This window comes from Schistocerca cancellata, chromosome 3 (assembly GCF_023864275.1).
Source record: "Schistocerca cancellata isolate TAMUIC-IGC-003103 chromosome 3, iqSchCanc2.1, whole genome shotgun sequence".
Classification (NCBI taxonomy): Eukaryota; Metazoa; Arthropoda; class Insecta; order Orthoptera; family Acrididae; genus Schistocerca; species Schistocerca cancellata.
Window position 1 is genome coordinate 186,963,168 of NC_064628.1, and position 27,456 is coordinate 186,990,623.

At 42.8% G+C, this 27,456-nt stretch overlaps 1 protein-coding gene across 1 annotated transcript in view; it reads right to left on the reverse strand.

Moving 5' to 3' along the window:
- LOC126176192 (organic cation transporter 1-like) overlaps positions 1-27,456 on the reverse strand; it is a 180,318-nt gene that overhangs the window by 141,669 nt on the left and 11,193 nt on the right. The window contains exon 2 of the mRNA XM_049923336.1: positions 3,976-4,235. Coding sequence (XP_049779293.1) covers positions 3,976-4,235 — 260 coding nt within the window. The remainder of the gene's footprint in view (positions 1-3,975; positions 4,236-27,456) is intronic.

The following is a 27,456-nucleotide window of genomic DNA, read 5'->3' on the forward strand; positions in this document are numbered from 1 at the left end:
TTCCACAATGTGGCCGTTCACGCCGTATGTGGCCCAGACATACACAACGGTAGTATCAGAAATATGTGAAAAAATACTTTCTCCATCACAGACTCTGATTAACACGTCTGTTTCATCTAAGGACGTTGCTTTGTCTATGGATTCAGATAAATCCTTAGTGAATTCTGTGCGTACTTTTCTCGAAACATCAGGTGGCAATCCCGGTAAAATGCGTGTGATCCAGAATGAGATTTTCACTCTGGAGCGGAGTATGCGCTGATATGAAACTTCCTGGCAGATTAAAACTATGTGCCGGACCGAGACTCGAACTCGGGACCATTACTTTTCGCGAACAAGAGCTCTACCATCTGAGCTACCCAAATACGACTCACGGCACGTCCGCATAGCTTCATTTCTGCCAGTACCTCGTCTCCTACCTTCCAAACTTCACAGAAGCTCTCCTGCGAACCTTGAAGAACTAGCAGTCATGGAGGAAAGGATATTGTGGAGACATGGCTTAGTCACTGCCTGTGGAATGTTTCCAGAATGAGATTTCGACTCTCCAGCGGAGTGTGCGCTGATATGAAACTTCCTGACAGATTAAAACTGTGTACCGGACCGAGACTCGAACTCGGTACCTTTGCCTTTCGCAGGCTCAGTACCTCTTCTCCTACCTTCCAAACTTCACAGAAGCTCTCCTGCAAACCTTGCAGAACTAGTACTCCTGGAAGAAAGGTCCTCCTCATTGTACATAACATATGTTTCGACATCACCTATTAAACCTGATTGGACCATTTGTAACAACTGTTCGTTTGCCCAACAACCTACCTTTGTGGCAATCAGCAACTTACCCAGAAAAGCTAAAATGTCCTCCCATGACTTACCAGAAAAAGGAGAAACCAGTGTAGTGGCACCAGTATCTAAAATGAGTACCGACAGACTCGACGAGGATCTGTCCACTTTCAAAGCGTCTGACTACCTATGCAAGTCTATATTATTTGCCCTTATTTGAGACATCTTATCTAATACGCAGAGTGATGAGAACGGGCCTGCATCACAAGTCATGAGTGTTCACCATATTGCATTTTAATTATATTATGTAACGATGCCAACCATGCATATAAATTTTATTTGTTTCTTTTTCTAGTTTTAAGGAGACATATCAATCTGATGATCATGGCAATCGAAGCCGGTTTTTCAACTAAATGAACAAATTTGTGATAAAAAGTGTTTCGGTTTCCACATATTCTGATCTAGTAATGACTGAACGGCTTCAGTTGCCCTGGTTTACTTTGTCTAATAACAGGACAAAATATAATAGGATAAACATAGGGTAACACATAACTTTAACATACATTGTGACAATTTAAAAAATGTAACCCTTACGCCGGAGCACCAGCCACGCGCACTTCTCGCACAGTCTGCCGTAATGCCCAGATCTCCTACATTTAACAGAAGCTGCAGGTTACGACTGAGCTCAGTAGACATTGTGCTCCAGCAAAATACGTTGCATACATCTTACTGGGCATACACCCGCATACACCCACCTCTTTCTCACTCTGAATTCGCTCGGATCCATACAGAGTCACTTTACACAAACCGAATTTTGAATCTTGTTCGCCACGGTAGCAGGCAAGACGTCTTGACCCAGATGAACAGCAAACAACTGAAATGGTTTGTCGACACTCATCATTCTCCGATGATGATGTCGTATCCTGATTCACGCCATTATTCGACATATTTGGATCTTCTGGGTGGCAAATTTCTGGCGCGAACTGGTAAGGGTAGGCAAGTCTATAGGCCTCAGGATGTTCTAATTGTCATTGACACTATAAAATGTCAGGATGACGGTTCAGGAAGGTGTGCAAGGTGATGGATGCAAAGCATCTGTTCGCAGTGGCCATATAATCAAAAGTACGGCGACATAAACATAATATTTTATTTATCAATGCAGCAGAGACTGGTGGCGTCTCAGTGATGTGCCTCAACCCCGAGTAAAAGAACCTGCGGCAGCGTACACAAGGTGGAATATTTGCATCTCCAAGACGCCAGCAAGGACCAAGAGTCGTTGTGTCAGTGGCTTTGCAAGTACGTTCAGCCGACAGGAAGGTGAGGAATCGCCGATCAGGCAGCAGCCCCAAGCAAGAAGTCAGCTGCAGGATGCGCCCATGTGTGGGTTGCGAACCCAGGACCCCTCAGACGCATTCAGGAGCCGGTTGATGACAGCGTGAGGATACCCCAGCAAGATGGCGTCCATTCAGGCACCGGCTGCATCAGGCCTACCAGCGGCCCATAGAGAAGCGGGTGGCAGAAGTGGCAGCTAGTTGTAGACTATGCTAGGTGATACATATCGCGTCGACGACTGGCGTTAAGTAGGTCTCAGCGAGACATCAGTCGGCTACAGATACTGCTACGCCAGAGCGGTTGGAATTTACACTCACTCGGCAGCTTCCTTATGACAAGGCACCACTCCTGAGCAGAAACAGGCGGAGGGAGGGCCGCATGAGGAAGCCCCACACGCCAGTACACCGGGCTAGTGTCTTGCACCATGCCATCTCAGCAATATTTCGGACCACACATAGCAGTTCACAGACAGCAGACTAGCCGACCTAGCACCTCATTGTCAAGTCGCCTAGGAAGAGTGTTGATGCAACACTGCTTTGTAATTGTAATCCATTATTTAAGATTGAATAACAAGTACGCTGTTTTTGTTATATTGATTTCACATAAACATCAGTAGAACAAGAACAGTGTACTTGTTATTAAACCTTAAATATGGATGTGTTCTACCAAGAAGTAACGGAGGAATCCATAAATAAGGATAGTTCATAATATACCTGAATAATGGGGTTTATAGTACCAAAAATAGTAGCGGATTTGCTCTAACACAGGAGACAGAAAAACATGTGTCTGTACGCTTTGCTAAGAACGTTGTAATGGCCTCACTCTCACTTCTCGTACCAGAACGTCATCTCGGCATGAAATCATCCCAGCATACATCCGAAAACCATGTGTCTCCAAATGTAGAAAACTCTGTTCCTCTATTACGTCTCTCATTCAAGACACGCACTGTTAAAATATAACTATAAAATAAATAAAAGAATAATTTTTAAAAAATATCGATGAACAAGAAAACGGTCATGGATTCTAGTGAAGAGAGCAGACGTCACTACTACAGGAAAACACGTTCTCGATTACATGTACTGTGGTTTCTCATTTTATAATTTTTGTCTTGTGTGTCTATTTTTTGTTTAATATTACAAAGAGAAACGAAATACCCAAATAAAACCTGATATTAAAGAGGAAATGTTTTCTCCACTGCTGTCCTGATGAGTAAGGTAATGATAAGAATGAAGACAACTAAATTTAGGAAACGTAAGGATAATATGATAGCTTAGCTAAACCAAAACTGTTTTTGGCCTTGTTTCATAATTTTGTTATTAATGTTGCACAACCTAGGTTTCGGGTTGTATGTCCATTTTCAAGTACATTCCTGTACTTGAAAATGGTCTTACAACCCGAAACCAACGTTGTGCAATAACATTATTAATAAAATAGGGAAACAAGGCCAAAAACAGTGTTGGTTTAGTTAATTTACAATGTTTCACCAAGAACTCACAGCAGATTGAATTAAAATAATATGATAGCATTCGTAATTAAAGCAAATCAGCTAACAAGTTGTGACTAAAATTTGTTCACCCATGTAATTAATATTTAACTCGGGTGTCTCGTCTTCACGACCTTTAAGGCATCCAGCGTATGTCTAAGGCATCCAGCGTATGTCTGCATCACATTAGAGCACAAAATTATCCATACTTTATTTACTAACTGTAACAACGCAACGACAATTTTGGTTCACTTCCACACAATCAAAAGTTTGATGGTGAGGGGACATTAAATATTTGTCAGTAAGTTAAGTGCAACTGGAGCTGTCGTGTTCATCAACTCATCAACACTGTCCATTGCCAGGCATGTAGGATTTGATGTGAATCTTACTTGGGGATCGTAATGTTCTTCCATTCCTCTCGGGAAAAGTTGGTGTATTCTCTGCCAGGAACGTGACACCAGTGATCAGGCGTTTGCATTGCGATGTAATAAACTTCCACACACACTGTAACGACGAAAGTACCCATGTAGCAGAAAATTATATTCAGCCTGGACTGGAATTTTCCTCTTGGGTCTATAACGTCCAGAATGTCTTCAAACGCAGGTGGAACCGTTTTATTCAGATTACCTGTTGCAGTCTCCATGGAACCCTGAAAATGACAAATAATTATGTATTCCAGAGCTATTTTGTGAACTTATCCTTACGTACAACAAGAAAATCATACATATTAATGCAAAATGTAAGCATGGTTCGTCCATGCGAACCACCGTAGCTCCGCGACACACCCCTGCAGTCCCATGGTGATTATACTGTATGATAACCTCCAACACGGCATCCATAAAGATGGTTTCGGTTTTAAATTGCAGCGATTGTGTTCGGAGACATATCTGTCAGAAGTGGGCATCGCACCAATGGACTTGTTTTGGGAGGTCGGTGAAGCAGCTGGGAATCTAGGGCTAAAACGGCAGAAACTTGCCACAATGTTCCTTCTAGAATATTCAAGAACGTTGTAAAATGTTCCAACACGTTACAAGATACTCAAGGTTAGAGAGTATTCTACAATATTCCAGAATGTTGGAGAGTTTTCCAGAAATTTCACAGATTTTCAAGAATGTCCTACGATTTTCTAGACTGTTCGAGAGTGTTGCAGAATTTTCCCCAGATGAAATTAGAGAATAGAGGAACTGCGAAGGAATGATATGAAATGAATTAAGCACAGTTACAAAGAGTGAAGTTCGTGAAAGACAACGATCGTAAGTGCGCAAATAAACATTATCGTATAAATACAAAGCAGAAGAATTTGAGATTACAGTTTGACAGGTGAATCAGACCATTGTAATTCCCTTAAAGTGGATCATTTCTGTGGTGTCAAGAAGTTCAGTAGAGGTGCGCCAGGAATGCGTTTTATGGGTGAAAAGTCTGGAAGTGTCTCCGCCATAATTATTTCGTTACATGACTGGAGAAATCACGGATAAGTTGGGGTACAATCCTTTCTTTCAAATGACACAATTTTGTTTCACTTCCATGAGCGGTAAAGAACATCAGTTCAGTTCTGTGTTTTGCACTAAAGGACGAATCTCCCATAGAATGGGAACATTGTCACCATTGCCAAACGAATCTTGTACATTTTACAAGCGTATTTCATTGGCGACGAGCAAGCGGAAGTCGGCCAAAGTTTGCAAATAGAAATGGATTAAGACGATAAGTCAGTGAAGAAGTGTAGAAGTTCTTACATAAACTCAATAAATTCGCTGACTACTTTAAAACAGCAGTGGAGCAATAGGCACCATGTGAATATAAATCTGTGATTCGGGCCGACAAAGGACCAGCTGGAGTACACGAACGTCGATTCACTATATCTCAAGTCAGTGAAGTTGCTGTTGTAACTGTGGGCAATGAGTACATAAGTTGTGACATCATTAGTCAACGGAAAGACGGAGATCGTTTACAACGTAGATGAGAGAAACTTTGAACATTAGAGGGTATTTTTGAGCGTGAAATATTAAAATGTTTACGAGATTTTTGACAGTTCATTTTTACATGTTCTCGAATGTTTTCGAGTGATCTAGAAATCCTCAGGAAACAAATTAAAATAATTACCAAGCGAAGCAGCTTTTTTCAGTCAATATTGCAAATATTGAAGCATAGACACGATAAAAATTTACTCGAAGCGTCCTGCTATGTTTTGCTTTCTGATTTGACCTATTAGAAGTGGTTTATAAAAGCCTGCGACTGCGAAAACAAAGGGTTGTTTATAAATCACTTTTGTGTTACGAGTCACGAATTTCTTTTATTTTTATTTTACACGACGCGTTTCGAGAAATGATTCCCAAGTGCGTTTTTCTCTGTGTACTATGCCATTTTATCGTAATGTTTTGGCTGTGCGAGGTTGCCTTTAATGGACCTTAAATGAATCACGGGAGCACTTCGCCGGGGTCAGCGTCAGCTACAAACAGCAGGCCGACGTCCCGTCAATTGCCCGCATCTCGTGGTCGTGCGGTAGCGTTCTCGCTTCCCACGCCCGGGTTCCCGGGTTCGATTCCCGGCGGGGTCAGGGATTTTCTCTGCCTCGTGATGGCTGGGTGTTGTGTGCTGTCCTTAGGTTAGTTAGGTTTAAGTAGTTCTAAGTTCTAGGGGACTTATGACCACAGCAGTTGAGTCCCATAGTGCTCAGAGCCCATTCGTCCCGTCAATTGGTTGGCAACATCCGTGTCGGACGACCGCTTGTATCCTGGCGGCCCTTTTCTACCTGGCTTTCATCGGCACCACTCAGTAACTGCCGCGATGCACCGTGGATCCATGGAACTGCTTGCTCATAAAGGGCAGTAACATTCTGTAATTATCTTGGTGATTTGTGTCATTGCCTACCTCATCTCCTAATTAATTTCTGATTTGTACCCGACCCTCAGAGTTTTACTCGGTCGGCTCTTTGGTCGTAAATGTAGGCCGTAGTATTGTACTAGAGACTAGAGTCGTTTGAAAATTTGTTCCGATATTATATTTCCTTTCCTTTCCTGTTTATGCCCTATCATTAATGTTCTAATGAATCAGCTCCTGGTCATAAATACATTCGGAACAATTGTACTAAAACACAGGTTGCCGTTAAACAAACAGGGGTCTTGTGGTTAGATTTAGATGTTAATCGGTTCAATTCTTTAATTGTAATTTCATTAGTTATAATCTGAACAACCTGTTGTACTAAGCTGTGCGTTGCTGTCTTTGAAAGACCAGGTCGTTATTGGCGTATTTTTAACTGGATCTTGTGGTTCCGCCGAGTGAGTTCTCTTGTAATATGTGTTCATAAGTAATGTTTTAAAACGGTCCTTCAGAGCGGTCTTCATAACTGACAGTTTAACTTTTAAGATATTAACAGCCAACTGTCAAATGGCTCTGAGCACTATGGGACTTAACTTATAAGGTCATCAGTCCCACAGAACTTAGAACTACTTAAACCTAACTAACCTAAGGACATCACACACATCCATGCCCGAGGCAGGATTCGAACCTGCGAGCGTAGCGGTCACGCGGTTCCAAACTGAAGCGCCTAGAACCGCACGGCCACACCGGCCGGCCGTTTGAGTAATTGAAATACTCTTTCATCAGTAGTGCTTATATAGTATTCATGTGTTGAAGAAGGGCATTTAATAAGAGAAACCTTGTCCATAGCGGTAGTAAACACCGCCGTTTCACCCGATAACGGACGGGCTGCTGGTCTGATCGTCTTGCAATTATTGTCATGTTGTTTGTTTTTTTGATTTCTCTTGCAAAAGCTTATTCATTTCACAAATTTGTTCATGTTGTAAAAAAAAATATGATTGTATATTGTTAAATAAACAGCTTGTGTGAAAAGAAAGTTATATTGATGAGCCCTCCCTCCCACGTTTCCCTTAATTCCTGTAGGTCCCACGTCTCAATTATTACGGAAAAGAAGAAGATGAGGACATATGACTGGAAGACAGTCTCCAGCAAATCGCTAGCAGATATCGACCGTAATGAACTGGTAGAGAGATTAGTATCCTTACTGGCTTCAAAAGCGGGAGGAAATAGCTCGCGTGACATTGAAATACTATTTTTTGAAGAGAAACTTTGAGTAGGATCGATAATCGTCTGAAGTCGGAGTGAAAACATAGAGTGAAGTTGCAAATGAGAACCTAGACTCAGCAGGATATTGAGAGGAACGTTTAACTGATGCACCTTTCCTTTCATCATTTACTGTGAATCAGAATTCAGTTTTAGCCATATAAAGAGTTTAGTTGTCGTAATAAATTCAGTATCAACGTTTTTGATGTACAAAGGGCACACATTTGTGCCTTGTTAACTATGAAAAATATATCTCTATTTTTAAAAGAAAGTAACTCCCCGACATACAGTAGCAGACTTAGGTATAACATACTTCTATAACCCTTAAGAGTGTCTCTTAACCTAAGTTCTTATCATTAGTGCCACTAAGCGAGCTGTGACTATTTTAAAGAGTAATACAAAAGACAGTGTGGAGTTAGCAAATGAGTAATATCTAACATATAACAAAACTTTTTTTTGCTCTAATTTTCGTATAGGGATTGCGTATTATGATAAGCATACATGCTGTGTGTACTTTAATAAGTTATACAAATATTTTAAAAGCGGAAAAATAGTGGTTGCAAGTGTGGTACGCACACGAACTTTCTTCATAAATGACTGTTGCTTAACCTGATAGATCCTATCTGTAGTTATCAGTATTACCAATACGCAAGCTGCGAGAGCTTCCCATCTTTTGGAACATTGTTCCTGGGAATAAAGCGCTCGAAATTAAAATAAAAGTGTTTAAGTAAAGACAACCTAGGATAGCCTGTGAATTGTTAAAATTAAGATTTATTAATCAGGTGATCAGTTTCGATTATGGTACTTCTGGAGCAGAGTTTGTCAGCGTTACATAGCGGACTGCTCCCCGTCACGCTCTCTCCAGCCGTCATCATAGGGTTCTAATGGTCTCAAGATGATCGTACCGCTATCATAATCGGTCAGTTGATTAATAAATTTTAATTTTGACAATTTAAATGCAATCCTAGTTGGTTTTCATACAAAAACTTTCATTTTTGCAGTTATTTAATTAACTAATATATACAGTTTAAATGTGGCAATATTTAATTTGAAGTTTATGACGCATTTTAGAACATGTTGTTGAATCACAGCTGAAGTAAAGTAATTCATTTGAGACATACAGCGATTTTTTCTTGTACTTAACATCAACAAGGTTCCCAGGTAATCAATGTAAACTTGGTACTTTGAGTGTTGACGGCGTATTTTGCAAACGTTTTAGAATATTGTGATACCATACAGGTGGAAAAAAATTAATTTAAGGCCCTGTTGTGTCTTAAATCAGGTATCGGTTATAGACTGAACTATGAACGCTTTTATTCAGTACAGACACCGTTGGTGACAATGGGAACAACTTGCAGTACGTTTTCAGGGTTCACACGACATCTACATCTACATACATACTCCACAGTTCACCATACAGTGCGTGGCGGAGGGTCCTAGCATCTTCTCTCCCTGTTCCACTCCCAAACAGAACGAGGGAAAAATGACTGCCTATATGCCTCTGTACGAGCCCTAATCTCTCTTATATTTGTGGTCTTTCCGCGAAATGTAAGTTGGTGGCAGTAAAATTGTACTGCAGTCAGCCTCAAATGCTGGTTCTCTAAATTTCCTCAGTAGCGATTCATGAAAAGAACGCCTCCTTTCCTCTAGACTCCCACCCGGGTTCCTGAAGCATTTCAATAACACTCGCGTGATGACCAAACCTACCAGTAACAAATCTAGCAGCCCGCCTGTGAACTGCTTCTATGTTCTCCCTCAATCCGACCTGATAGGAATCCCAAACGCTCGAGCAGTACTCAAGAATAGGTCGTATTAGTGTTTTATAAGCGGTCACTTTTACAGATGAACCACATCTTCCCAAAATTCTACCAATGAACCGAAGACGACTATCCGCCTTCCCCACAACTGCCGTTACATGCTTGTCCCACTTCATATCGCTTTGCAATGTTACGCCCAAATATTTAATCGACGTGACTGTGTCAAGCGCTACACTACTAATGGAGTATTCAAACATTACAAGATTCTTCTTCCTATTCATCTGCATTAATTTACATTTATCTATATTTAGAGTTAGCTGCCATTCTTTACATCAATCACAGATCCTGTCCAAGTCATCTTGTATCCTCCTACAGTCACTCAACGACGACACCTTCCCGTACACCACAGCATCATCAGCAAACAGCCGCACATTGCTAACCACCCTATCCAAAAGATCATTTATGTAGATACAAAACAACATCGGACCTACCACACTTCCCTGGGGCACTCCAGATGATACCCTCACCTCCGATGAACACTCACCATCGAGGACAACGTACTGGGTTCTATTACTTAAGAAGTCTTCGAGCCACTCACACACTTGGGAATCAATCCCATATGCTCGTACCTTAGTTAGGAGTCTGCAGTGGGGCACCGAGTCAAACGCTTTCCGGAAGTCAAGGAATATGCCATCCGTCTGATACCCTTCATCCATGGTTCGCAAGACATCATGTGAAAAAAGGGGGAGTTGCGTTTCACAGGAGCGATGCTTTCTAAAGCCGTGCTGATGCATGGACATCAACTTCTCTGTCTCAAGGAAATTCACTGTATTCGAACTGAGAATATGTTCGAGAATCCTGCAACAAACCCATGTTAAGGTTATTGGTCTGTAATTTTGAGGATCTGTCCTTCTACGCTTCTTATATACAGGCGTCACCTGCACTTTTTTCCAGTCGCTCGGGACCTTACGTTGGGCAAGAGATTCGCGATAAAAGCAAGCTAAGTAAGGAGCCAATGCAGTAGAGTACTCTCGGTAAAACCGAATTGGAATCCCATCAGGACCTGGCAATTTATTTATTTTCAACCCATTCAGCTGCATCACAATCCCAGGGATGTCCATCACTATGCCCTCCATACGGGAATCTGTACGAGCCTCAAACGGCGGAATGTTTGTAAGATCCTCCTGCGTGAAAGATTTCTCAAATGCTAAATTTAAAATTTCAGATTTCGTTTTGCTGTCTTCCGTTGCCAGGCCAGACTGATCAGTGAGTGACTGGATGGAAGCCTTCGACCAGCTTACCGATTTTACGTAAGTCCAGAATTTCCTTGGGTTTTCAGCAAGATCTTTTGTTAAAGTATGTCGGTGGTATTAGTTGAATGCTTCGCGCATCGCTCTTTTTACAACACCACGAATCTCTACTAACTTTTGCCTGTCCTCATTCTCCCGATCTTTCTTGTACCGCGAGTACAACTGCCTTTGCCTAAATGGCTCTGAGCACTATGGGACTTAACTGCTAAGGTCATCAGTCCCCTAGAACTTAGAACTACTTAAACCTAACTAACCTAAGGACATCACACACATCCATGCCCGAGGCAGAATTCGAACCTGCACCCGTAGCGGCCGCGCGGTTCCAGACTGTAGCGCCTTTAACCGCTTGGCCACCACGGCCGACCTTTGCCTCCTGAGCATTCTCTGAATTGCGCTGTTAAACCACGGTGGGTCTTTTCCGTCCGTAACCCCCTTTTTCGGCACGTACTTGTCCAATGCGTGATTTGCAATGTGTTTAAAATTTGCCCATAATTCTTCCACGTCCATCGTACCGGAAGTAAACGAAGTCGATTCATTTACTAAGTGGGATGCTAACAACTGCTTATCTGCTCTTTCTAGTAAGAATACTCTCCTAGCCTTCTTGACCGACTTTTTAACTTTCGTAACCATAGTCGTAATGACAACATCATGATCACTAATCCCTGTCTCAACACTGACACCGTCGATGAGGTCTGGTCTGTTCGTGGCTACCAGATCTAAAATATTTCCATTACGCCTTGTCTCTCGATTTAGCTGCTCAAGAGAATTTTCGGATAATGTGTTCAAAAGTAATTAACACGACGGCTTGTCTGTACCACCTGTAATGAATCCATAGACATCCCAGTCTATAGTAGGTAGGTTGAAGTTGCCTCCGACTTATATAGCATGATCCGGGTACTTCTGCGATACAGAATGTAGACTCCCTTTGAATGGTTCTGGAACTGTCATGGTGGAACCTGGTTGCCGGTAATAACACCCAACAATTAACTTTTTTCCCCTAGCCCTGTTAAACGTGTCCAGATAACTTCACAATCACACTCTACTTCGACCTCAGTAGACACAATATTTTTGTCAACTGCAATGAAGACACCACCTCCTACGGTGTCTAATCTGTCTTTCCGATACACATTCCAACCCTCACTAAATATTTCAGAACTTCCTATTTCAGGGTTCAGCCAGGTCTCAGTCCCGAGAATAATTTGCGCGCCACACGCTTCCTGGAGGGCAGTAAATTCAGGAGTTTTATTCCAAACTCTCTGAAAATTTACTGCTAATATCTTGATAGCTGAAGTGTCTTTACACTAAGTGCGTCCTGATTTCCCTGCCTGCACGTCAACTGGTGAGTGTTCATCAGGACACCTCGCACTCCTGCCTAGTCTAAAAACCCCCATGTGCACGCCACAAGTACTCTGCTACCCGAGTAGCCGCTTCCTTTGTGTAGTGCACCCCTGAACTATCTAGGGGCGTCCTACAATTCCCCACCCAATAGCGCAAGTCTAGAATTCTGCAGGCAAGACCGTCACAGAGTCGACGAAGCCTCTGGTTGAGACCCTCCACTCGACTCCAAACCAGAGTACCCCTATCCACTCTGGGAAAGATGCTGCAAATAGAGAGCTCTGCTTGCACCCCGCGTGTGAGGTCAGCGGTCTTCACCAAATCTGAAAGCCGCCCGTACGAACTGAGGACCGCCTCAGAACCCAAGCGACAGGCATCATTGGTGCCGACGTGAGCAACTACTTGCAGACGACTGCGCCCTGTCGCAGGCAAGGCCGCCTCCACATCTTGGATGAGGCCCTCCGGCAGACAAACCGAATGCACGTTGGATTTCTTTCCAGCCCTGTACACTAGTTCCCTAAGGGCCTCCATCACCTGCCTAAAATTGGAGCTCCCAATAACCAGCAAGCCTTTGCCCCCGTGTGCCTGCTCGGGCCCTGCTGAAGGAGCGGCCACCTGCCCACTGACAGGATGAACGGGCGAGGCCAGCCGGCCAGCCTCCACATTGGCCCTCCGCCTCGAGCTACGCGAACGCGTTGCAGTCCGCCACTCACCCTGAGGTGAGGGCGGCCCCAACGCTTCGGGTACACTAGAAGGGCCTCGGCGGCTGAGTCAGCGGACGCAGCAAGCGAAACTAGGGGTGTCTCAAGCGACGCGCCAGACCCTCCGCCGCCGTGTGTACCTCGAGGCAGCAGCCTGAAGGCGGCTGACCGTGGCCAACAGTACGCTCAGCTGCTCGCCAACCGCGACCAGTTCCTCCTGCGCCAGCACACAGCACGCAAGCACCCTATCCATCCTACTGCTAATATCTAACGACTCCGCGAATTTATACTTTACGGCAATCAATAAGCAATATTACTCCTCTCAAATACGAGAATACAGATGACACATCGATATTCGCAGTATTATTGAGCAACATCTCCAAGAAAATGTATTTGATTACAAGTGCACAGCACATTACCTGCAGATAAGAGTCAGCTGAAGCTAAAACACCGGAAGAACAGCTACACCAAATTTTGTATGAAAAGAAGACTGGTCTGCAAACAACTTGGCAATTTTGGAAACATCTGCGATCAACAGTGTACACTAAGCACCTGTCAGACGTTGCACTACTATCTATTTGGATGCTACAGTTAACTCCCTCACTATAGCCAATGCTAATTTTGTGGAAATACGACTCGACTGATGTTAAGCTACATTTGTAAGGCAGGCTTTATGCAACCCAACAGAGACAACAATAGTCAACTGCGAGACACAACAATGCCTTCGATTTCAAACCATCCCCACCGCCATGGCAGTCATGACTGCGCAACAACCACTGGGCACCGAGCCTGCACGAGCCCTGGCAACAAAAACCAACCACAGCATAATGACCCACCAACACGCCCGCCCCCCTCCACCGTAAAGAATAACAGCATGGCAGCCGGTGCAGGGACGTGGTCTTGTCTTTGCTGGTTTCACATATACTTCAGCAACACAGCACAGAACTGTTCAACTCCTTGAGAATTTCCAAACTCCGATGGCAACCCACGGCTGGCGTACTGGACCACACAGCGAAATCAAGATGACTACAAAACGAAAAGAAACACCAAACCAGTTCGGCTATTCCTAAACCTAACACTTGACTGCACGTCCTTGATCACATGTCAAAGAAACAGTTCTTGGTGGCTACAGGATTGGCAGTCAGTGTCATCCCACGCAGAGCACCATCATTGGCAGCAGGGTCTTCACACACACAACTGAGAGCAGCTAATGACATACCAGTTCGGCAATTCGAGACTGCCAAATTAACGGTAGATTTCCGACTGGCGATAAAATGTACATTGTAGTTCATAATAGCAGACGTGAGTTAACCGATCTTAGGAGGGGGTTTCTTTCACTTCTTTCATCTTGTCCCATACCTGGTGACAAAATTACTTAGGCAGGCCACTTCAGGTGAAACTGTACACCGATCTGCCGATTTCATGGAAGAACACCACACACTAAATCTACAGCCGGCCGCGGTGGTCTAGCGGTTCTGGCGCTGCAGTCCGGAACCGCGGGACTGCTGCGGTCGCAGGTTCGAATCCTGCCTCGGGAATGGGTGTGTGTGATGTCCTTAGGTTAGTTAGGTTTTAAGTAGTTCTAAGTTATAGGGGACTTATGACCTAAGATGTTGAGTCCCATAGTGCTCAGAGCCATTTGAACCATTTGAACTAAATCTACAAACTTCTCCTCTCACAGACAGACTGAAGCGTGTGTTGTCGGACGGAATCGTGAGACATGAAGAAACCAACCATAAAGAATTCAACTATTAGATAAGAATGCAGTACTGAATACTTAAGTTACTAAGCAAGGCGCAGGCACATCCACGAAATTACTCCGCGAACAGCGATAGTATTACACAGTTCAGTATCAAGAGCAACATTGTGTATCATTCTAGCCATTAAAACAGTAACATTCCAGCCCACTGTCACGAGAGTAACAGCGACGGTCCTCATGGAAAGTTCAGGTCAGTCAGAGTAGTATTCCAAGTGCACAAGTGGCCCCATGGTGTGACGCTGATATCAAACAATTGCTACGCACACTGAGTCAACAGTGAGGAGTCAGACACGATACTTTGCACAGTGTACATTCTGCACCTGGAATGCAGTGCTTAACACCAGATCAACTACACTCCTGGAAACTGAAATAAGAACACCGTGAATTCATTGTCCCAGGAAGGGGAAACTTTATTGACACATTCCTGGGGTCAGATACATCACATGATCACACTGACAGAACCACAGGCACATAGACACAGGCAACAGAGCATGCACCATGTCGGCACTAGTACAGTGTATATCAACCTTTCGCAGCAATGCAGGCTGCTATTCTCCCATGGAGACGATCGTAGAGATGCTGGATGTAGTCCTGTGGAACGGCTTGCCATGCCATTTCCACCTGGCGCCTCAGTTGGACCAGCGTTCGTGCTGGACGTGCAGACCGCGTGAGACGACGCTTCATCCAGTCCCAAACATGCTCAATGGGGGACAGATCCGGAGATCTTGCTGGCCAGGGTAGTTGACTTACACCTTCTAGAGCACGTTGGGTGGCACGGGATACATGCGGACGTGCATTGTCCTGTTGGAACAGCAAGTTCCCTTGCCGGTCTAGGAATGGTAGAACGATGGGTTCGATAACGGTTTGGATGTACCGTGCACTATTCAGTGTCCCCTCGACGATCACCAGTGGTGTACGGCCAGTGTAGGAGATCGCTCCCCACACCATGATGCCGGGTGTTGGCCCTGTGTGCCTCGGTCGTATGCAGTCCTGATTGTGGCGCTCACCTGCATGGCGCCAAACACGCATACGACCATCATTGGCACCAAGGCAGAAGCGACTCTCATCGCTGAAGACGACACGTCTCCATTCGTCCCTCCATTCACGCCTGTCGCGACACCACTGGAGGCGGGCTGCACGATGTTGGGGCGTGAGCGGAAGACGGCCTAACGGTGTGCGGGACCGTAGCCCAGCTTCATGGAGACGGTTGCGAATGGTCCTCGCCGATACCCCAGGAGCAACAGTGTCCCTAATTTGCTGGGAAGTGGCGGTGCGGTCCCCTACGGCACTGCGTAGGATCCTACGGTCTTGGCGTGCATCCGTGCGTCGCTGCGGTCCGGTCCCAGGTCGACGGGCACGTGCACCTTCCACCGACCACTGGCGACAACATCGATGTACTGTGGAGACCTCACGCCCCACGTGTTGAGCAATTCGGCGGTACGTCCACCCGGCCTCCCGCATGCCCACTATACGCCCTCGCTCAAAGTCCGTCAACTGCACATACGGTTCACGTCCACGCTGTCGCGGCATGCTACCAGTGTTAAAGACTGCGATGGAGCTCCGTATGCCACGGCAAACTGGCTGACACTGACGGCGGCGGTGCACAAATGCTGCGCAGCTAGCGCCATTCGACGGCCAACACCGCGGTTCCTGGTGTGTCCGCTGTGCCGTGCGTGTGATCATTGCTTGTACAGCCCTCTCGCAGTGTCCGTAGCAAGTATGGTGGGTCTGACACACCGGTGTCAATGTGTTCTTTTTTCCATTTCCAGGAGTGTATGTGTGACTAAAATTAACAGATGAGCTACTGCATATGGAAATAATGCGGCCATTGGACAGTTGGTAGGTCTCACCTGTAGTTTTAGTACCAAAAAAGGACAGCTCATACAGACTTTATGGGGACTATCCGCCTCTGAATGCGAGAAAAATACTCAAGAGATTTCCAGTTCCGAATTTCCAACACTTTTCCCATGCGTTTGGCAGATTCCGCCATTTTCAGGGAAGCAGACTGCAAGACAGCATTAGCCTACAGCGAGCGAAGACATGCCCAAAGCGGCTATAGTCATCCCGTTCAGACTCGACGAGTTTTCGTTATTCTGGATGGGTTAAAAATTCACCAGACGCTTCGTTGACAAGTTATTACTCCAATTTCCAGTTTCCTCCTCTTACACATGTGACTTCCTTGCTTTCTCGGCTTTCCTACATAAACACGTGGAAGCTTTGCAAGGTTCGTAATATGTTAGATCGACAGAGCATGGTAATGAAGAAAGACAACCTGAAGTCGTTTTTCTAGGCCATCTCGTAAATCACGAAGGACTCCATCCCACGCAGGAACTTATAGAACTTCTGGAAGCGCTGCTTAGACCTCTGAGGAAATTTCTAGGACAGTGAATTTCTACAGGTGTCATTTACCTCTGGCAGCAGCACTACTCACTGATGGCCTCGCAGGAAAAAGCAAACAGGGAAACAGTTGCTGAAGTGGACCTAACCGTGAACGCATTGTCCACGAGCATAGAGGACGAGGATCTTGCAGTAGTACAGGTACAAGACCCATTAATTCAAGAACTTTTCTGCAATGAGCACACCACCCTCAAGTTGGAACATCGCTCACTCCCTGGCTCAGAGAATCAGTCGTGTCTTTGACTGCTTGCACCAATTGTCTCACCTAGGGGTATGACCCTTGACGAAATTGACAACAGACCATTTTGTGTGGCGAGAAGTAAGAACAAAAGTGTAAACATTGGACACAAGCGTGTGCAGCATGTCAGAAGAGCAAATCAGGACCTCACGCACCCTGTCCCTACACCAAGTCGACACCTCTACAACCAGACTACACCGTGTCCACTTAGACTTGGTTGGGCACATTCCAGGTTCAAATGCTTATACGTACTTTCTCAGAGCGATTGATCGTGTGACACAATGGGTGGAGCCAGCAGAACGTGTTGAACTTGTTGGACCACTGAACACGTAGAAGTCACCGAAACTAGTTCCCAGAGTACAGAAACAGAATAGAGTAATGAAACAGGAGAGTGAAATTATCGAGGGTCGAATGGAACGGTATTGCTAGAGCACACGCAAGTATTAACATGAGACAGCTTCTAGGGGCAAATATTTCGACACAACTAGACATTCACAAGAGTGTCACGTCAACACTTCTGCGTGTGAGTGCGAGTGAGCTCAGCGGATTATTGTTGGACAGTGCAGATCAACCTTCCTCCGTTACTCTCGTAACAACGCATATCGTTACCTTGGATCTCACTTTATTACAGGCGACAGATGAATTAATTATTTCAGAGAAAGAACAAATTTCGGCACATAAAACGTTACAGCATGTACAGAAATATCAAGACGGTTTTTACGATTAGTGCATCAACCACTAGTGACATCTGGGTAGTAGCATTTATTTGTGCAGTTTACTCCAAAAAGCCGGCCGGAGTGGCCGAGCGGTTAAAGGCGCTACAGTCTGGAACCGCACGACCGCTACGGTCGCAGGTTCGAATCCTGCCTCGGGCATGGATGTGTGTGATGCCCTTAGGTTAGTTAGGTTTAAATAGTTCTAAGTTCTAGGGGACTTATGACCACAGCAGTTGAGTCCCATAGTGCTCAGAGCCATTTGAACCATTTTTATTCCAAAAAGGAAGTCACTCTTTCAAGAGAAGCAACTATTCACGGAATTCCCATGGAGTGGATTCGTACGAGGAAACAAGAAATTTTGGAGTGGACAGTGTATGAATAAACAGCAAAGCAATATTCAACTAGAATAAGATTCTTTCGTGGTTACGGGAACCAAAGGTTCAGAACAAATATAAAAATGGAAAATAGTTGACTAGGTTAAGAAAAAAACTATAATTCGTGATTTTTTTTGTATTGAAGGGAAGTGTTTCAGTAAGGGAAGAGGAAAATGAAATTTTCTTAGTTCGAACGAAACGGCATTCCTCAAGCACACGGAAGTATCAACATAAGGTAGCTGCTAGGAGTAAACATTACGACACAGTTTATCACTCACAAGAGTGCGATGTCAACTCTTCTGTTTGTAAGTGCGAACAAGCTCAGAGGAATATTGTTTGACGATTGCAGACCAACCTGCCTCCGCTACCCTCGTAAAATCGTGTTAGTAACGCTAAAGAGGACGGACGCAACACTGCATACCAGGGGGTTCGTCACAGCAGTTAAGACACTGAAAGAAACAGCTGAAACAAATGTAGCAGAACGGAAGACAACTCATACAGAGCAGAACCGATTCAGTCATGTCGAATGACGTCAAAAGGCAGAGCCTCTCCTCGACACCATAAATACTCCATCTCATTAGAATAGAGTCAGTCTATCAGTGGGATCGATGGAGTTCATGTCGTTCACACTCGATTCTCTGATTATTGTACTGTGATGTCCTGTGTACGAGACTGTTGCAGTACCGGTCATACTCCTGCCTCTTATGAGATGAACACCGGTCCGTAGCCACGGATGATAGAAGACAGCTTCTAGTACCAGCCGCCGCTGATGGATAGTCCACTAGCCTACCATCACCGTGCCAGCTTAGGGACACAGACTGCTCTAAGCTGCAGCGTCGCTTGGGACAGATGGCCTACCGACCTGTGGACCAGGTTTAACATTCAACACGACCTCACAGCATTCTTCATCGTGGTCCATATGATGAGACAACACGGGCAGTGACCTGGGAATGTCAGAGTACTCTCAGAACGGCTTGTTAGACACAACATACTTGTGCCATGGTCACTACTATCTCCGCACAGAGATTTGCAGGGCTGATGCAGCGAACTACAGCAACCTGAGCCAGCCACTGAGTTTAGTAGATTCTTTGCCTACTTGCAAAGTCAGCAGCCACCGCTGAAAATACAGTAGTTAGTTGTACACAGAGAAATAAATGAAATAATATTTAATTCTGTTTTATTACGTCTAGCGACGCCACACAGGTTGCTCTGCATTCATCCTGGCAAAGGGGTTTCTAGCCAATGAGCTGGCGATCCCTACAACGACAATCCACTCACACACGTGCCAGTCACTGTGAACACGCCAGGGAAGCCTCTATCCTCTTTGCCGCACCTCAACGAACAACAAATATTGCCTCCAGCTGTGTTCACACCCACGCGTCCGGACGAAGCACAGCACTCATGTTTCAGCCACCCCCGCCGTCCACGACGGTAATTACAGGATTACATTCTGGACTGAGTGAAGGCAATGTGCTTTCTTTCAGCTCTGCTCCGTACTATGGAAAAAGGGGTGGGGGGGTCGGAGACTTTGTGGTGACTGCAGGCTACGAAGACTGCAGACTGTGAAGCAATCAAAAAGCATTACATACGTAGAACCTCTGACAAAGTAACCTCCCTGACATTCTTTGCTTCCAGCACTTTGACTTAACTACTGAACTGTAAATATGTGCTTTTAGCTTGTGCACTGTTATTAGCAATAAAATGTGTTTTGTCAACCATCATTTCCGGTTCGTGTATTTAAGTTCCCTACGGCGATAACTACACATCCAAAAGTGGAAAATTTATGAAAAATAAAATAAATACACAAATATGTTCATATTCATCCATTCCCTTTATTCACACGTATATGTTCACATTTATGCAGCAAGGTGTCTCATAAATGTTCTTTCACTTTAGCAAAATTTTTCCTTGCCTTGTAACAATCATGGCACAGAAGCAAACTAAATAAGATCTCAACTCCAAGAGGATGTTTATTGTTTCCCTCAACACCGTTTCTTTTTTCGCTAATAAAAGTTACGGGGTGGAATCCGCCAAAGAAGCTCTTAAGTAAAGAAGATTTGTCACCATTAAGACTGTCTCTCTTAATTGAAAAAATAATAAAATAGAAAGACAAGAACAAAAACAAAGGAAAACGCTAGTATAGCACATGCACGCAACAGGTAAAAGTTTTGGATTCGAGTCCTGATCCGCCACACAGCTTTTATCTGCCAGGAAGTTTCAAAATCAGCACACGCTTCGCTGCGGGGTGAAAACTAATTCTAGAAATAATAATACCCTATCTTTCAGGAGAGCTAGCTCCGCAAGGTATGCAGAAGGAGTCGTGTGGAATTTCGGAGATAGCAGAGAGGTACCGGTGGAGGTAAAGCCGAGATACTGGATCTTGGCACAATTAAGTATCATTTTAAATGAAATAATCAATAAAAAGTTTTGCAGGCCGAAAGAAATAGTTGGGTCAGTTAATTTCTTCCATCTGACTAGAGAATCATCATATTTTAACAAACAAGAGAAAAAGCACATAAGCGTGCCCGGGAAGACAACTAAAAGTGAGCGAATGGTAGGTCTGTAAGGAAAGGTAAGGAGACCATTACCAAAAAAAGGTAGCTCAGTGTGGTAGAGCATTTGCCTGTGAAACGCAAAACCCGCTGATTCGAGTTGCAGCCCACCACACTGTTTTGATCTGTCAGGAAGTTTCAGATATTTGTTAAAACGTCTAATCATGTTTCAGCATATTTTTGCCATGACCAGTCAGCTCTTTTCTTCGGGTCTCATTTTCTAGAATATTAGGTTCTGTAGGACCTTCTTTACATTATTACTCAGCTCTCTAAAGTTATTTTCGTGGTACCTAACTTCATCTGCGTGCTCACCTCTTTGAAGAACAAATACAGAACCATGGTACACGTTCCTAATAAAACGCAAGAGCATGTTGCAACCCCGAAACCCCGAATTCCACTACAAAATTTCCTTAACGGAGTCTTTCTGTTGAACTTCAAAAGAAACAAATGAAGCACGAAGAAGTATTGCAAAATCTCCAGCGAACTGGAATTATAGTGAGCAGCCAAGTGCTGTTAGTGCGAGTACTGTTCGCTACAGCTCTGAAAAAAGTACGTTTCATCACAAAAGCTTAGTTTAAAGATTAAGCATTTACCTGCGAAGCAGCGGACACAGAACAACCTGTGCAGGCAGAGAGATAGTCTTTCTTGAGGCAATTCCCACACGCAGCAGCATTAAGGTCACATAAGCTTGTTCCTGCTCGATGAGAGAAGGCTAATCCTTTGTGATCATTCATACCTAGCAACAAAATTTGTAAGCTGTAGCAAATACGTTATGAGCCAGTTAGCTGAGTGAACGAAGAGGAATCCTGCTCGTGCCCCTAGTTACTAACAAACAGCTCGCTCAACAGTGCGGGAGAAAACTCTCTACGTGACTGCATTCGAGTGCAGTTGTGTCGGAGCTCATCGTGACTATTTGGAACAAGGCTACACGATAAGCTTTGGTGTTATGTTTGCAGAAAACGTGGAGGAAACAAAGGAATAAACAAAGAGTTTTATCAGCAACAGAATACTGCAAGAGCAAAGAAGCTTCTCAATAGGATGTGTAACCAGTGGATAAAACATGTCCTGATAGACGTTGTAACTTAACAAAACTATACGCATGTACTTAGGACCCGTTATCTATCTCTCTCTTAATGTCCTTCTTTGTAAACTACATCGGATGTGAGAACTTGATGGCAAGCAGACCATACCGAAGCACCCTCCGTGATGTGGCGACGAAAGGCCGGATTTAATACGGTGGGAAATCTATGGGTAGGAAACCACCGAATGGTTGTCTTGATCCGGGGCATGCTTAATGTGTAGTTATGTTTAACCCACGAGAACCGAAAACTACGGTAGACCAGTATTCACTTGGATACCCTAGCAAAATTATTACCACTCATTTCAGATCTTTGCCGGAAGTTTGAACTGATTCCCGCATTCGTGTAATTCTTTGAAATTTAGCTAGTGATCGCAATAAGTAAAGATGATGATGATGTTAGGTTTGTGGGGCACTCAACTGCGCGGTTATCAGCGACCGTACAAATTCCAAACCATCGCTCAATACAATCTCGCCACTTTCATAAATGAGGATGAAATGATGAGGACAACACAAACACCCAGTCATCTCGAGAGAGGTGAAAATACCTGAGCCCGCTGCGAATCGAACCCGGGACCCCGTGCTCGGGAAGCGAGAACACGAGCGCGAGACCACGAGCTGCGGACAGCAAGTAAAGATACCTGTTACTGGTGTAAATTGAAGGAACTATCACTCGTTTTAACATCTTAGTCTTTACCAAAGCAGCAAAGTTACACGAATAAAAATACTCATAACCTCTTTAAGTTTGATAGATTCACAAGTGACATTTCTCAAGGTGGCTTGTGCTGGTTCATGAGTCGGTTATAAATAGCGGCGCTGCAGTTCTCAGATAAGTCGAATAGTTAAGCGGGTAAGCAGTGGAAATATTAGTGTTACTATTCGGCCATTTAATCAGTGGCGGCTCGTGAGTATACGTTCAGGGTCTTTACAAATTTTTAGATTCAGATAAATATGAGAGTGTGAAATTAATAGTAGCATCTGCTCTGTGACAGTTATGCTTATCAAAATATTTATACAACTACAGCCACTGGCAATAATAATAATAATAATAATATTAATGATAATAGTTATAACAATAACAATAATAAACCCCGTGGAGGCCCGGGAAAAGAATAGGCCTCCGGTATGTTCTGCCAGTCGTAAAAGGCGACGAAAAGAACAAACCACTAATAGGGCTAACCCCCCTTTTAGTGTGATTACTTGGTTCAGGACAGAACTAAAGAAGCCTCGGACAAGCGCCGTCATGGTCGGGGACGACGCTTGAACCCTATGCCCGCCCACAATGGTAACGACACTGCTAGCCAACTGGAAAATGATTTAAATCCAAATAGAGGTGTTTTGCAGGATATGCTTCCTGCAACCACCCAAGAAAGAAAACAAAGACAGAGGATGAGATGGTCAGATGAAGTTAATCAACACCTCATGTTCTGTTATTACCAAGCAACAAACCTAGGAATCGACACAACTGGATACAGATCACAAGTATACACAACATTTATTACCAGATACCCAGAATTAAAATTTTTAACAGAACAACGACTAGCTGATCAGATCCGTGTAATAATAAAAAATAACAGGATACCCCAGTCAGAATTAGAAAACATCAAACAACAAGTACAACAAATACTGGAACAAAATAATGTGCAGTGAGAAGAAGAAGAAAATACAGTAATGGACTCAAACATCCCAAAGCAAACAAACAAAGACCAACACGCATCAATTAAACAATCAGAGGAAAACGAAATCTTAAGAGAGCCACCAGAAGAAGCACAAATAGAACACGAAGAGACACATATGTTAGATATAGAAGAGAAATTTCAGCTGACATATATAGAATACAAAGACACAAATACAGACATTAAACCATTCTTGCATAGACCGCCAAATAACCCACAAGTCGAAACAACAATAAAAACTATCAACACAATCATACACAACAAAATAAATGAAAACACAACTATGGAAGAGTTACAACTACTGGTTTATATAGGAGCACTCTCTACACTAAATATACACACTAGGCAGAGATCAGAACCAACCAACACACAGAAGAAACCCACAAAACCAGCATGGCAACACAGGCTACAGATCAGAATAGAAAAACTGAGAAAAGACATCGGACAGCTAACACAATTTATAAGAAATGAAATGTCAGAAAAAAAACGAAAAAGGTTAGGTAAAATCTCACAACAAGAAGCGATAGAGCAATTAGATGAAAAGAAGCAGAAATTACAACCATTGGCCAAACGACTTAGAAGATACAAAAAAAGTTAAAATAGAAGGAAACAAAACCAAACATTTTTTTCCAGACAATAGATAACACACACATTAAAATAGACAATCCACCAAGCATAACAGACATGGAACACTTCTGGAGCAACATATGGTCAAACCCGGTACAACATAACAGGCATGCATGGTGGATACAAGCAGAAACAGACACATACAAGATGATACCACAAATGCCTGAAGTGATAATTTTGCAACATGAAGTCACCCGAGCAATTAATTCTACTCATAATTGGAAAGCCCCTGGAAAAGATAAAATACCAAATTTCTGGCTAAAGAAGTTCACCTCAACACATTCACATCTAACTAAATTATTTAACAGTTACATTGCAGACCCATACACATTCCCTGATATACTTACACATGGAATAACTTATCTGAAACATAAAGATCAAGCAGACACAGCAAGGCCAGCTAAATATCGCCCCATAACATGCCTACCAACAATATACAAAATATTAACTTCAGTCATTACACATACAACACAGAACAAAATTATAAATGAAGAACAAAAAGGCTGTTGCAAAGGAGAACGAGGATGTAAAGAGCAACTGATAATAGGTGCAGAGGTGACATATCAAGCTAAAACTAAACAAAGGTCGCTACACTACGCATACATTGATTACCAAAAAGCTTTTGATAGTGTACCCCACTCATGGTTACTACAAATATTGGAAATATACAAAGTAGATCTTAAATTGATACAGTTCCTAAACATAGTAATGAAAAATTGGAAAACCACACTTAATATCCAAACAAATTCAAATAATATCACATCACAGCCAATACAGATTAAGTGTGGAATATACCAAGGAGACTCATTAAGTCCTTTCTGGTTCTGTCTTGCTCTGAATCCACTATCCAACGTGCTAAATAATACAAATAATGGATATAATATTACTGGAACATACCAACACAAAATCACACATTTGATATACATGGATGAATTAAAACTACTGGCAGCAACAAATCAACAACTCTACCAATTACTAAAGATAACAGAAGTATTCAGCAATGATATAAATATGGCTTTTGGAACAGACAAATGTAAGAAAAATAGCATAGTCAAGGGAAAACACACTAAACAAGAAGATTACATATTGGATAACCACAGCGACTGCATAGAAGCGATGGAAAAAACAGATGCCTATAAATATCTAGGATACAGACAAAAAATAGGAATAGATAATACAAATATTAAAGAAGAACTAAAAGAAAAATATAGACAAAGACTAACAAAAATACTGAAAACAGAATTGACAGCAAGAAACAAGACAAAAGCTATAAATACTTATACTATACCAATATTGACCTACTCATTTGGAGTAGTGAAATGGAGTAACACAGACCTAGAAGCACTCAATACACTTACACGATCACAATGCCACAAATATAGAATACATCACATACATTCAGCAACAGGAAGATTCACATTAAGCAGAAAGGAAGTAGGAAGGGGATTTATCTACATAAAAAACCTACATTATGGACAGGTAGACAATTTAAGAAAATTATTTCTAGAACGAGCAGAAACTAGCAAAATACACAAAGCAATCACTCATATAAATACATCGGCTACACCACTGCAATTTCATAACCACTTCTACAACCCTCTAGGTCACATAACATCAATAGATACGAAGAAAGTAAATTGGAAAAAGAAAACACTACATGGCAAGCACCTGTATCATCTAACACAGCCACACATCGATCAAGACGCATCCAACACATGGCTAAGAAAAGGCAATATATACAGTGAGACGGTAGGATTCATGATTGCAATACAGGACCAAACAATAAACACCAGATATTACAGCAAGCATATTATTAAAGATCCCAATACCACAACAGATAAATGCAGTCTTTGCAAACAACAAATAAAAACAGTAGATCACATCACAAGCGGATGTACAATACTAGCAAATACAGAATACCCCAGAAGACATGACAATGTAGCAAAAACAATACATCAACAGCTTCCCTTACAACATAAACTTTTAAAACAACACGTTCCCACATACAAGTATGCACCACAAAATGTACTGGAGAATGATGAATACAAATTATACTGTTACAGAACCATTATAACAGATAAAACAACACCACATAACAAACCTGACATCATACTCACCAATAAAAAGAAGAAATTAACACAACTAATCGAAATATCCGTACCCAATACAACAAATATACAAAAGAAAACGGGAGAAAAAATTGAAAAATACATCCAACTGGCTGAGGAAGTCAAGGACATGTGGCATCAGGATAAAGTTGACATTAGACCAATTATACTATCAACTACAGGAGTCATACCACACAATATCCACCAGTACATCAATGCAATACAGCTACATCGAAACTTATACATACAACTACAGAAATCCGTAATTATTGATACATGTTCAATCACCCGAAAGTTCCTAAATGCAATATAACATATACCATACAGTTAAAAGGAAGTCACACTTGATCAAGGTCTGCGTCACTTTCCATTTTTGACCAGACATAACGTCTGAGAAAAGAAAGAAAGAAAGAATAATAATAATAATATGCATAGCTAGTCTGAAAAAAGAAAGAATTGTTTTTGTGGAATTATCATGTTTTGTGTATAATTAAGTACAGTTTAGGGCAAGAAGGGAATAATTTTTAAGCTTTCGCTATTCCCCGTTTCGCATTTTTGTGTAAGAGGGAGTTTCTGTGCTTTTTTTACTTTTTCGGATAAATGTACACGATCACTAACACTTATTAATTAACGAATTAACTTCCCTGCTGAAAATAAGACATTTGTATGTTGCACCCACACAACAACTTAGTTAGTGTTACGTTACACTCCTTTGCTAAATATTCGCTTATAATCATGCTTATTTCATTTTGTCACTTTCTCAGTCAACGGATCTGGTCTACGAGGCTATAGTTCCTTTGCAGATAGCTTTTCCTGGTAATTTTCTTTTTTGTTAGCACATAAAACAGGTTCATGTTGTCAATGCACACGAAAGCCGATTCCTGTACAGTAAACAACCAGCTGGAAACATAAACTGCCGCTTGTGGAAATGATTAAATTCGAGTAGTTCTATCTAACAATACGGTAACGAGACTAGAGTACAAATGAGCTGTTTGGATCCCACATTTTAGTGAGAAAACTCTTCGGCAATGTTCGTGTGTATAATGTGAGCCTACAGGATAGATGAACCTGACGCAACATAATATCAACAGATGTCAGAAGCATTAATAATGGCTATAGTCTCACAATCGACGATCATGTGCTTTACGATACTGAGCGCCTC